Genomic DNA, 11,508 nt, shown 5'->3' with positions numbered 1-11,508 from the left:
AATGATAGAGAATGACAAAATGAAAAATAATAATAAATTAATCACAACTAACAACTACAGGAAAACAACAACTTTCAGTACACAATGTTAACTTCTCATCATTATTATTGAAAAAAACATTAGAAAAACACAGAAGATGATCTCAAATTTTGAAAAGTAAACAGCACACTAATTATACTTACTGGAAAACCTTATTTTTTTAAAAAGTATCCAACAAACAATATAAGCACCCAAATCAAATACAAAAACAGACATAAAAATGAATTTACATAACCAAAAATTAATATACACAAAAAACTCGAAATACACTTTCATCTAACTCCCGCGCGTAGCGCGGATCAATTGCTAGTTATATCATAAAAAGGATAACTCTCAATATAGTTGGAAATTATTGAAGCATGAATTTAAAGCGAGGGTCAATGGTGTTTATATAATTTTGGCAAAGTGGAGATCTTTTATATTTGCTTCCATAATTGAAAATTTTTAATTTACTTTTCTATTTTGGAGTTAAACTATTTTATTTGAAAATCAATCCCTTGAATTTAATATATTTATAGATTATATTCAAATAAATTAATTATTATTATTTCATACCTAAAATTATAAATGATAATATTAATTAAGTAGTTAAATGACATTTTAAAATACTAAAAAACATATGTTACATAGAAAGTAGAAAATACAAGAAAGGAAATAGTCAAAAACAACATAAGTAACAGTAACTTTTAAAATAAAGATTAAAATACATAATGAGTACTTCAACTAAAGAGTAAAGATTAAAAATAAAATTGATAAATTTTTTTAATAATCAATGAATGTTGTGTAATATAATTTTGTTTTATAATAAAATTTAAATTAATATAATTTACTAGTTTGTTATTAAAATTTTAACTCATATTTTTACTATCATGTTTATAAAATATTGATATATAATGCAATATATCAAATTGAAGATTTTCTGAATAAAATCAAATCTTCCTTTTAAAATTTTAGAATCTAATGTATACAAATTATATTGCGAATTAATTTTGACTTCATATAGATTTGCATTTTTTTTTTTGAATAAAAATGTAAAATTTTATTCGAAAAAATACTTTGTTACAACAAGTGCTGTGTTTTGTTAAATGTAAGCAATCCTACAATTCAGTTTTTAATAACCTATGATCTTAAGTTGGCGGATAGCGCGAGGCAAGCCATGTCACCATGTAGCCTCCATATTTCCCGTCCCCCTGTTCTTGAATTGAAAGTATCTTGTTTCGAATGTGCTGATCTAGTCGCCGAGCTAGTTGGCTTGAGAGAAGAGGAGCTTCTCCATGGCGTCTGTTATTTCTTTCCACCCACAGAGAATGAATATTAAGCTGAAAGACGTACCGGATGAGAAACAGTCGATCATGTCCCAAGGATGTATTCATTAGGAGCTTGACAGCATGACACAAGGCTGTTGTGAAACGCGTCGAGAGAAGCTTGAAAGTAAGAGCAGACCAAACTTCCCTTGAATAGCGGCACACAAAAAACAGATGGTTGCAAGTTTCCAAACACTGTTGACAGAAAATGCATGTTGAACTTGCACCCACATTCCAACTCTGCATCTGATCACCATTTGAGAGCCGATTGTGCATAGCCAACCAAGCGAGGAAAGGATACTTGGGTGTGGCGTGTGAAAACTAGACCCCCCTACTCCAATCATTCTTTGGCTTTTGTGTCTGTATTGTTTTCCCATGTATCTTTGGTGCTAAAGGTGTCTGTAAAACAATCACCCTTCCTTGGCTGCCCCTTGTCCAGCACTCAAGAAGAAAAGACAACTTTACCCTTACAATACTCTTGCAAACCCTAATCCAAGACAAAACCCTATAAATACTCTTCAAGATCTAGGGTTTCAAGGTGTGCCTCAAAAGTGATTCGACCAGCCTCTTAGTTTTTCTTCCATGCCTCCAGCAGTAGCCCTAGAGACGAGCCAAGACTCCTCCACAGCCGTTTAATCTTGTCCTCTTTCAGCTCCTCTTAGAAGCCATCGTCATTCACCTTTGAAGTCGCCAATCTCTACTTTCATCTCTTTTTTGGAGACAAGTTACTTTTGTGACCATTGAACCCTTTTTGTTTATTAAATCGTGTTTGATGCTATACTTTATAATATCAATGTTGTTTGTTTGCATGAATGAGTAGTTTTTCTGTTGGATTTTATGGGGTGGTTCAAGGGGAATTCATGGTTCGCTACAATTAGGTTGTTAGATTTTTATTTCCGGTTTCATATTTGAGTTATTTTGGGACATTTTTATCTTAATTCATGTGTTTGAATTGATCACCAAGCACCGATTTAAAGAACGGGAGCGCTACCCGCATTATTCTACTTCTCTGAACTAGTGTTTTACCGAAACTTCGCATCGTAACCTGCGGAAGTTGAGTTGCGAAGTTTGGTGAACGTATCGAACTCGTTTACCTGCATGAGTCGAGTAACGGAGTATGGACACTTTAGACTGTCTTCATCTGATCTATAGGTTGTTAGTTCATTTGTGTTTCGTAGTTGAAAATCTAAACCGAATTTATTAGTTACTTGTTAGATCTTAACACTTGATATTGCATAGAACCATGAAAACCCTGAGATGACTGCCAAACGCCCAACGCTTTAGTCTTATTAGTTTTGACCGTTTTTATTTACGTTTTTTTTTTCTTTGCATTAGATATTAGGAAAACCAAAATCTCCAACTCTTATTTACATCTTTTTTTGGGGGCAAACTCTTATTTACATCTTAGGCATAGTTCTTTCTCTTTAAATTCATTTGTGTTAGCTATAACTCTTTGTGGGATCGATCCTAAAATACTACATCGTCTTGTTGATACAAGCTCGAGCTAACTCGGCTGGTACGATCCAGTTTCGTCTACGAACTTCTCGAACCAAAGAAGTAGTGGTTAAGGGACAAGCTGTTCAAGCCTCCAAACCACAAACAAACACGTAACCTGGGGAAGACGAGGTGCACCACACGAGCTGCGAGATTCTAATGATAAAACACAAAGGTTCTCTAGCTATGGAGTTTCGGATCTTGACAAGCTGAGAATGAAGTGGCTGCTCAAACTAGGGCAAGTTTAAAAGAAAGTTCTTATTTTATTTCATCGTGAAAAATAATGATACACAAGGTGGCCTTTATAGGCAATTACAAGAAAGAAAAAAATAAAGAACAATTACAAAAATAAAAAATACTTTAGACTCTAGAGTTTATTGTGCAACAGTTTTAATTGAAATAACTAAATATGGCTAAATCCTGCAAAATCAAAATAATAAACTCGTTAAAGTAAAAATGGAAATAATTCAAAAACTTACCTTCACATATCGGTAATGGAGGAAAGTCTTGAACTTGTTCACCAAACCTTGGTTTTAGACGTCCTCATAGTCTTCATGTATCTTCTATGTCTATCACAAGGAAGTTGTGGGCTTGGGCCTGCGAACCCACCAGTGGCCAAAAGTCACTCCGAACTGAATCCAGGTCACAACTCACGGTGGAAGGTGGTGCAACGTCTTCTTCATGTTGGTCTTGGATTGTAGAGAAAATAGCTCGACCCAATGGCTCATGTGGAGGTGGTGATAAGCTGACTTGTTCCATGAGTTTTTCCACGTACTTGTTGAACTTGTGTTGAAGCACTTTAGCTCGTTGTCTTGTTATGGCTCCATCAAAGACTTGTGGTGCTTCCGGTTTAGATTCTTCTTCCGGTTTTGTTGGACCATCCGGTTCAGTTGAGATGTCCTCATCACTTGTGGTCTTTTCAGGTAAAAGATTTTGAAGTGAAATTCCACACAAATCAGTGTAGATATTCAAAAATCAAAGTTAATAAATAAGCAGTAAAATCTCATGATGAATGTAGTGACAATTACATTCAATGTGTTTCAACCATTGGTGAAATTTGTAAAACCATTAATTGATTGTCACAATATGAGATGCTTATCGTGAATTTATTATGTTAAAGCATGAGAGTAATTCATCATCCTATTTAAGTTAAGAGACAATATCTATCATAGAGCAATATGATTCCGTTCCAAATAGAAAATGCGAAAATTTTCTCGGTTTAGTCTTCTATTTGAGAGAAACTACTGCCTAGTTAAAGCATATACAACCACAATGCAAATATTTCTTAAACTTTGTCATTGTTGAATAATTGAATATCATTTAAAACGTTTTTGCACTATCACATTTGAAAAAATCTGCAAGTTCCAAATACATTTTACAACAGCAAAACACACACACACCCCACAAAAAAGAAATAAAAATAAGGATGAGTCTGCGACAGACAGTGGTACAAACACACAAACATGATTTTGAAATTGTGAGAATCTTTTTTGGCATATCTTCTTTGTAAATAAGTGGTCAAAGTTTTAGTCCTTTATGGAGCAAATCAGTGAGAGCATCCATTTCGTGTTTCTTGAGGGAGAAGCCAATTTCTGCACCACCATTCCCATCTCTACTCTCGGCCAAAGAAATCGCTTCGCCTCGATCAATCGACACAACCATCACTTTCTCCGGTCTTCCCCACCCAAAATCCAACCCGTAAACTCCAAACCGGGTCGAATCCGTAGCAGATATAACCTGTGATCCTTGTGGAATACTTCTAAAAAACTCAACAAAATCAGGGATCTTCCACACCACACTCTCGTCCAGTTCCTCAACCAACTCGCTCACTAACCTTGTAGAAGCCAAAAACCCTTCTTCACCCATAAACATATCTGCGGTTAATGGAATTCTACTATTAAGGATGACGCAATTACCGAAATAACTCGATGGGATCGGCGAGATGACTACGTTTCGACAATCCGCACCAAACACAAACCCGACAGGTCTATTCGGATCTCCACCTCGAGCTCTTATTAAGCAAGTTAAAGCATATGAATATATTATCACAAACGTCGACAAACGAAGCTTCTTTGACAAGGAAGAGGAGGAGGAAGACTCTCTCTTGAGCCTCTCCCGAAGAATTTGGATATCTTCGGGAGTGAGCTCAAGAGTGTACCGGACGGCCTCAGGACTAATCACGGGGGACGGACGAAGCTTTAAACTCTTGGGGTTCTCAGGCTCTTTACCGCCTGTGAACGTTTTGACTAAAGTCTGCCATGAGTTCAAAACTTTTATATCGCCATTTGGTGGACTTTTTATGACCGTGCGATCGTAAAACGGACGTAGATCCTGAGGTAGAGATGAATCTTGATGTTTACATACGTGCGCCCAAGATTTGAGAAAACTGGTTGTTGTTTTCCCATCTGAAACGGCATGGTGTGCGGTCACGCCAATGCAAAACCCTTGGTTTGGAAACAGCGTGACTTGAAACGACATGACCGAGGCAGAGTCGTCGGAGTTTTGTAACTCAGGGACTAACGGGTGTAACTCGGTGGAGAAGAACGGTTCTTTCCCGGTTAAGCGGGAGAACTCGGCTTTTGACTCGGCGACAGTGAATGAAACGGCATCGTTTGGTGAGTAGACGATGCTGGGTTTGGGATCAAGTGGTTTCCAGACGAGTTGGCCGGCGAGCGGGAGATAGTGAGAGAGGGTTGAAGAGAGAGAGGTTTTGAGGTTTGGGACGATGACTGAGTCGAAAATAGAGCGAGTTGCTTCAGTGAGTCGAAAGAAGATACTCGTTCGACTGGAGGTATTTTGAAACAGAGAAGGTCAAAGAAAGTGAGTGGGAGTGTGAGTGACTCGGACGAGTCGGAGCTTGAAGGAGTGACTCGCTCCACGTGTATAATATTCAGTGATGAAACCATTTCTTTGGTGATGTTTTGATGGAGAGAGAGAGCCATAGTATCGTTTTGTATAAATATGACTTATGGAAAGGATAAAACAAAACAGAGCCACTCATTATATATACACATGAATCCAAAGCATGGATTCAGCCATCCATGCTTTCTTGATATAAGGTTCCAATACAGTTTTATAATTTTAGATGAATGTCGTCAATCATCGTACTAAAAATTCTGATTTTTGGTTTATAGAATGGCATTTTTTTTTTTTTTTTTGTATTTCAAAGATTCACCTGATGAAACAATTGGTTTACCATACCTATAATATATCAAATATTGACGTTTAATCGGAAATAACACCACTAACTAACTTCTTCCCTTTTCTTTCTATAAGATTAAAAAACATGGATGACATGAGAACATTAGGAAACCTCTTTCAACCTGTTTGTTGCGAGAGAGAGAGAGAGAGAGAGCTCTGTGATATGATTTCTCACTCTTTTCACATCTATTGGGACCAAACAATTATGTCTTTTATACAAATCCATAAGCTTCTCTTTCTGTTAAACAACTAACCATACTATGGGCCTTTTCACCTGAAAATACAAATGATTGAAAACGGAGGTCGTCTTGTCAGAAGGATAACATCACACACAACAGGTATGGACTTAAGACTCAGGACTATCTGATCAATTGAATCTGAATATGAACGAGAGTGTTTTAAAACGCACCTGGTATCACCAATCATGTTTCGTCATCGAAATCATCATTCGCTGAGTTCTCTCGGCAGATAAATGTGTTATCCTCTACCGGATTAGAAACAACAGCAGCAGGATCAGGCTCCCACATTGTTGGCTCATTACCCTGAGTGTTGTTCTCACCATCTTGCTCCTCTGCAGCTTGTTCAGTCTCAATACACAGTTGGTTTGCTGCAGCACTTTGATCCTCGTCCAAACCAGTGTGCTCAACAATCTTAGGCTCTGTACCCATCTCAACTTCAGTTTGTTCTTCACTGTTGAAAGCTACAGTGGCTGCTTCTTGTTCCTCTGTTTGCTCCGCAGCTTCCTTCTTCGGTCTCTTCCATTTCTTTGTGGATGAAGTACCATCATCCTCGAAATCTTCTTCTTCTCTGTCTCTGTGTAGATACACCCACAATTTCCTCTCTGAATCGAATTGGACACAAGGGTCCCGCTCATAGTGCAAACGATCCAAGGCCCCACTCACGACTTGGTTCACTTGTGAATCCGATACATCCTCCACGATATACTGCGAGTCTCTTATTAAGGTACACACATCAGCTCTTGTCCCAATACTGCTAGGCAATCTGGCGGCTGCATCTCTCACCAGACACAGAATTGTGACATGTGGTGGTCTTTCGCGTTTCAACATGAAATGATCCCGAGCTTTCGAGGTTGGCTTCCCTCCGCCTCTTCTCAGAGGAGCAACCATCGACTTTCTACCATCAGCAGCTGTGTACACAAAGGCTCTGTCCGGAATTGAGTACCTCAGAAATTCCTCTTTACGGAAATAAGCTCTTGCTTCTTCGGAACTCTGAGTGATTGTGCTAAGGCTCTTTTGGGCTCTCAGATCTTTGAACCTTTCTTTCTCGTCAAGATTACACTGCATGAGTGACAACGGTGGTTCAGGAAGACTTCCTATTTGCTGAAGAGTTTCTTGGCCATTTTTCAGCCAATTTGCAAATGAATCAACCAATTTGACAAGCATCTTGTGCGGAAGACCCCAGGCTTCAGGCGATGTTACTTCTTCAACAGCCTCTTGTTCCGACGGAAGGAGAACGGGGCCAATCCAAGACCAGCATTTTGTGGACTTCTCATATGTTACAAGTGGCTTCCAACCCTTTGCCCCTAAAGGCGAAGTTTTCGAGGAGAAGATTTTCAGAACCCCTCTAATCAAATCCTGAAGTGGTTCTTGCGTTTCAAGGATACAGGGATCTCCCGGGTTTGACTTCACACAGCTAACAATCTCCTGGATAGTGAGGGATGGCAAGTTTCCATTTCCTTGCTGTGGCGACTTGTTATCCTCCGTCTCCTTGGGCACGGGAGCACCATTTTCTCCAGTTTCATGTTCTGCGTTCTCCACTGCCATAGGTTTGCTAATATCTAATGAATCTTCAGGACGCAAAGTTGTCATTGCCATACGCACTGCCGATAGAAGATGTACAATAGAGAAAGAGAAGCCAGTGTGAACTGTTGGTGTGATCAACACAAATGGCTTCTTCTGCGGCTTGGTTTCCACCTCTACTTCAATTGCTCCCTTTCCGGCTTTTGGTATGTCAGCGATTTCCAAATCACCAGTATCAACCTCCATTTTCTTCTTTCCCTTTCTCTTTGAGACAATTACATCATCAACCGGAATGTCTAGCTGCAGATCACCATTCTCCTCCCTCCTCTCCATGTCCATCAAAGACTCTCTGGTCTTCCTCTTTTTCGACACGGCACTGCAAGAAACCAACAACCTGGCATCTAAGTGTTCATCACCACTATTACCGTCACCCTCAGAAACCTCATATTTCCTACTAAGTAGACCCAGAGCACTATCATCAACCAATGTTCTCATCTCAAGTGATTCGTCATCTTCATCAAAGCCTCTTTTTCTCCCAGACAAATTTGGTTTTGCAGATGGTCTCTGAAACAGTTGTCTATCAATCATTTGCTCTCTTGTCTGACTATTCTTGTTTGCCCTGAAAAACTCCTTCCTGTTGTTTCTGTCCTTGAACTCACTTAAGCTAGTGACCGGGCCATCTTCAAAATCTCGAGAGGAAAAGTGATTTAAGGGACTCCTGTCACGCATCTTACCCTTCTGTTTTGCCTTGAAGGAGTGCTTCTCTGTCCCTGGAACATAGATTTGTTCTCCAGGTGCACCTAAGTATTTCAAGTAAGCACCCCGTTCATCAAGCAATTGATTATCCTGCATATCATTCTTCCTGGATTTGCTCTTTTTATTATATTGCCTGGATTTGAGTATTGGAAAATGAGAATTATTCAGCCTATCTACTGAGACGGATGATTTCTTCCGCATAAAGCGATTTCTCTCCTCATCATCATAACCAAGGGATGAATCTGACTCTGTATCATCATTTTCCATGAGCATTCTGTTATCTCTGAATGCCACAATACCAGACCTCGGATTTGGTACCACATTCACCCTAATCTTTTCCTGCACTTGGTTCTCACCAAAATCAGAATTTAAGAATCTCTCGTTCATTTGTTGCATAGAAGCTCTATAAGATCTCAAACTAGTATCAGGTGAGCCCCTCTCAAACTTCAATTTTTTGCTTCTACCATTCAAGTCATCAGATATATATCTGGGATCAGAATAGCCATCTCCATAATCCTTCCCATGCCGATATAAGTCACCACGAAGGTCCGCTAGACTACCTTTCACAGGCTTCATCTGGTCAGCAAATGCACGAGGCTGACTAACATTTGCATATTTACTCGATTTTGCGTAGTTGCTGTGGGGATGCCTTGATGAATATGGTTGACCCATAAAATGTTCAGAAATTGGTTCTCCGTCTCTTGAAAATCTGTGTTTCTTTCCAGGCCTTGAGTATCCAGATTTCCCTCTGGCAACAATATCCCGGTTTCGGTGAGAGCCCATTCCAAAGAGTGGATCCTGATCATCATCGTCAATATTATCTTCTGATCCAAGAACCAAACCTGAACCATACCTAAGTCTAGCAAGAGAAGAGGGGTTGTACGCAGAATTCGTACTTAAACCATTATAACCTGAAGCATATGGTCCAACAGATGATTTAGCAAACGGAAACTTCAGTTTCGACTTTGGTTTTCCATATCTGTCCTGTTCTACAGCCGTCAGCTGCCGCCGGCTAGGAAATTCCAAACCTGTATCAACACCATAACCAGAATGACGAGACAATTTCTTTTGAGTAGCCTTCCTATCTTTTCCCTTTCTGCTCCAAGGCCCATCGAAAGGCTCTTCTTTCTCTGATGAATCCTCCTTAAAGTCATCTTTTTTCTCACGCATCAGAGTCTTTTGGCTCTTTAGAATATTCAGGACACGGAGCTTCTCGTCAATACTGTACTCTTTACAACTTACCCAAGCATCCCTAGTCTGACAAAGATTCACCACCATGTCATTATGATACTTCCTCAAAGTATGATAATGTTTGCTTCGTAGAAACAAACTACGCCCCTCGAGATAAAGCGCATTCCTCGGTTCACACTGCCCACCTTTCAACATATCAAACAGTTTCTTAACAGGACTGCCAAAGTGGAAATTACGACCCCCGAAAAGCTCTTTCAAAGTACGCATAAACGTGAGCTGATCAATATCAGGGAGATAACTGGAGAGACTAAACCTCTCTTCATCAGTGAGACACTCATTCCAAACATCAACAGAGAGTATACCTTCCAAAGAAGGGAGATCATACAACTCAAAAGGAATATTACAAGTAACGTTCCCAACTTGACAAAACTCAGCACCAGTTTCCGCTAATTCAAGCAAATCAAAATCATCAGAGCCTGCTCCTGAATCATCTTCATCGAAATCATCATCTTCATCCTCAGAATCAACATTATTATTATTATTATTATTATTAGCCACTGAGTGTTTACGTAGTTGTTCTTCGTAACTTGACATAGATTCACCACTACCACCATGAGAGTACTCTAGATCAAACCTCGAAAGCTTGACGTTACTCTTCTCGATCGCCATCCCCTCATATAAAAAACCCCCAAATCCCCACTCAACCTTCAAATCAAGAGTATGATTCTCTTAACCCTAAACACAAACCCAGAACACACACACACAAAAACACTTAGTAATCGAACAAGAAAAAACAAAAACTTTACAGTACCAATTCAATCAAAATTAAAGATTTCGATGAACTATAATCAAAATACCTCAAATTGTCTCCGGAATTGAACAAAATTGGAGCTTGAAGGTCTCTGCTTCAGCAAAATTGAGACAAGTTCTCGAGGAGAGGAGAAAAAGACAAAAACGAAAAGGGGGAGATGAATCTGGAGGAAACCCTAGAAGCGAAACCGTATAAATAACGCGATAAACTAAAGGAAGGAGGAGAAGACGGTGACGGAGAGAGAGAGAGAGAGAGAGGGTTGAAGAAGACGAAGCTGACGTGGAAGAAAGCAGAGCCGTCAGATTAGTGAGGGTTATGTGAAAAGACGAAAAAGGGTAAAGCCACAGAGACTTAGGGCATACTAGGACGAAGAAGACGGTGAAATTGCAACAAACACCAAAAAAAAGGAAAAAAAAAAAAGTGGTTGGGAAAGAGAGTGGAAGAGACGGACCGAGTTTGTAAAACGAGTCGACTCAGAGCGAGTCGACACGAGAAGAAAGACGATCCAGCCTTTTGTGATATTTTTCCCGTCTTTACGGCGTCGTTTAGACTTTGAACTTTACTTCTGTTTTGTTTTGTTTTTTTTTGTTTTTTTTTCTGGTCAACTTAAAATTAATAACTAATACTAATAAACTAGTATTTGACAAATGTTATTAACTTATATAATAATATACTATACTCCAAACTAGTGATTAGTTTCCAAATATTATTAACATTATGACATGTGTCATATTTTATCTATCAGAAATTTTGTCAAGTGTCATGAACTAATTTAAACTATAATAATATTACTATATAATATTATTTTCCATTTTGTCCAAAAGAAAACATCAATATCATTTTCCGATTAATATTATGTTATACTTAAATTAGGTTTCCATATTGTTATAATTTTCTATTTTATTTTTAATCAATTATATTAATTTTAAATTTCTGTTTTCGGTTTTGGTTA

General features: G+C 38.7%; 1 protein-coding gene and 1 pseudogene across 2 annotated transcripts; both read right to left on the bottom strand.

The window, feature by feature from the left end:
• Window positions 1–4,153: 4,153 nt before the first annotated feature.
• Window positions 4,154–5,804, bottom strand: LOC104711039 (phenolic glucoside malonyltransferase 1 pseudogene; annotated as a pseudogene). The gene has a single exon (XR_015567446.1). The product of XR_015567446.1 is annotated as a phenolic glucoside malonyltransferase 1 pseudogene (transcript).
• A 278-nt stretch (window positions 5,805–6,082) lies between these two features.
• Window positions 6,083–11,099, bottom strand: LOC104711038 (uncharacterized). The gene is made up of 3 exons (XM_087467876.1): window positions 10,603–11,099; window positions 6,448–10,480; window positions 6,083–6,312 (listed from the first exon to the last, which is right to left on the bottom strand). Exon 2 carries the CDS (start codon window positions 10,412–10,414, stop codon window positions 6,461–6,463), a length of 3,954 nt encoding a protein of 1,317 aa, XP_087324002.1. The 5' UTR covers window positions 10,415–10,480; window positions 10,603–11,099; the 3' UTR covers window positions 6,083–6,312; window positions 6,448–6,460.
• Window positions 11,100–11,508: the final 409 nt, after the last annotated feature.

Source organism: Camelina sativa, chromosome 9 (genome assembly GCF_030686135.1).
Source record: "Camelina sativa cultivar CO46 ecotype springtype chromosome 9, ASM3068613v1".
Classification (NCBI taxonomy): Eukaryota; Viridiplantae; Streptophyta; class Magnoliopsida; order Brassicales; family Brassicaceae; genus Camelina; species Camelina sativa.
Note: the sequence above shows the minus strand (reverse complement) of the source record. Positions and strands in the feature narration are given on the sequence as shown.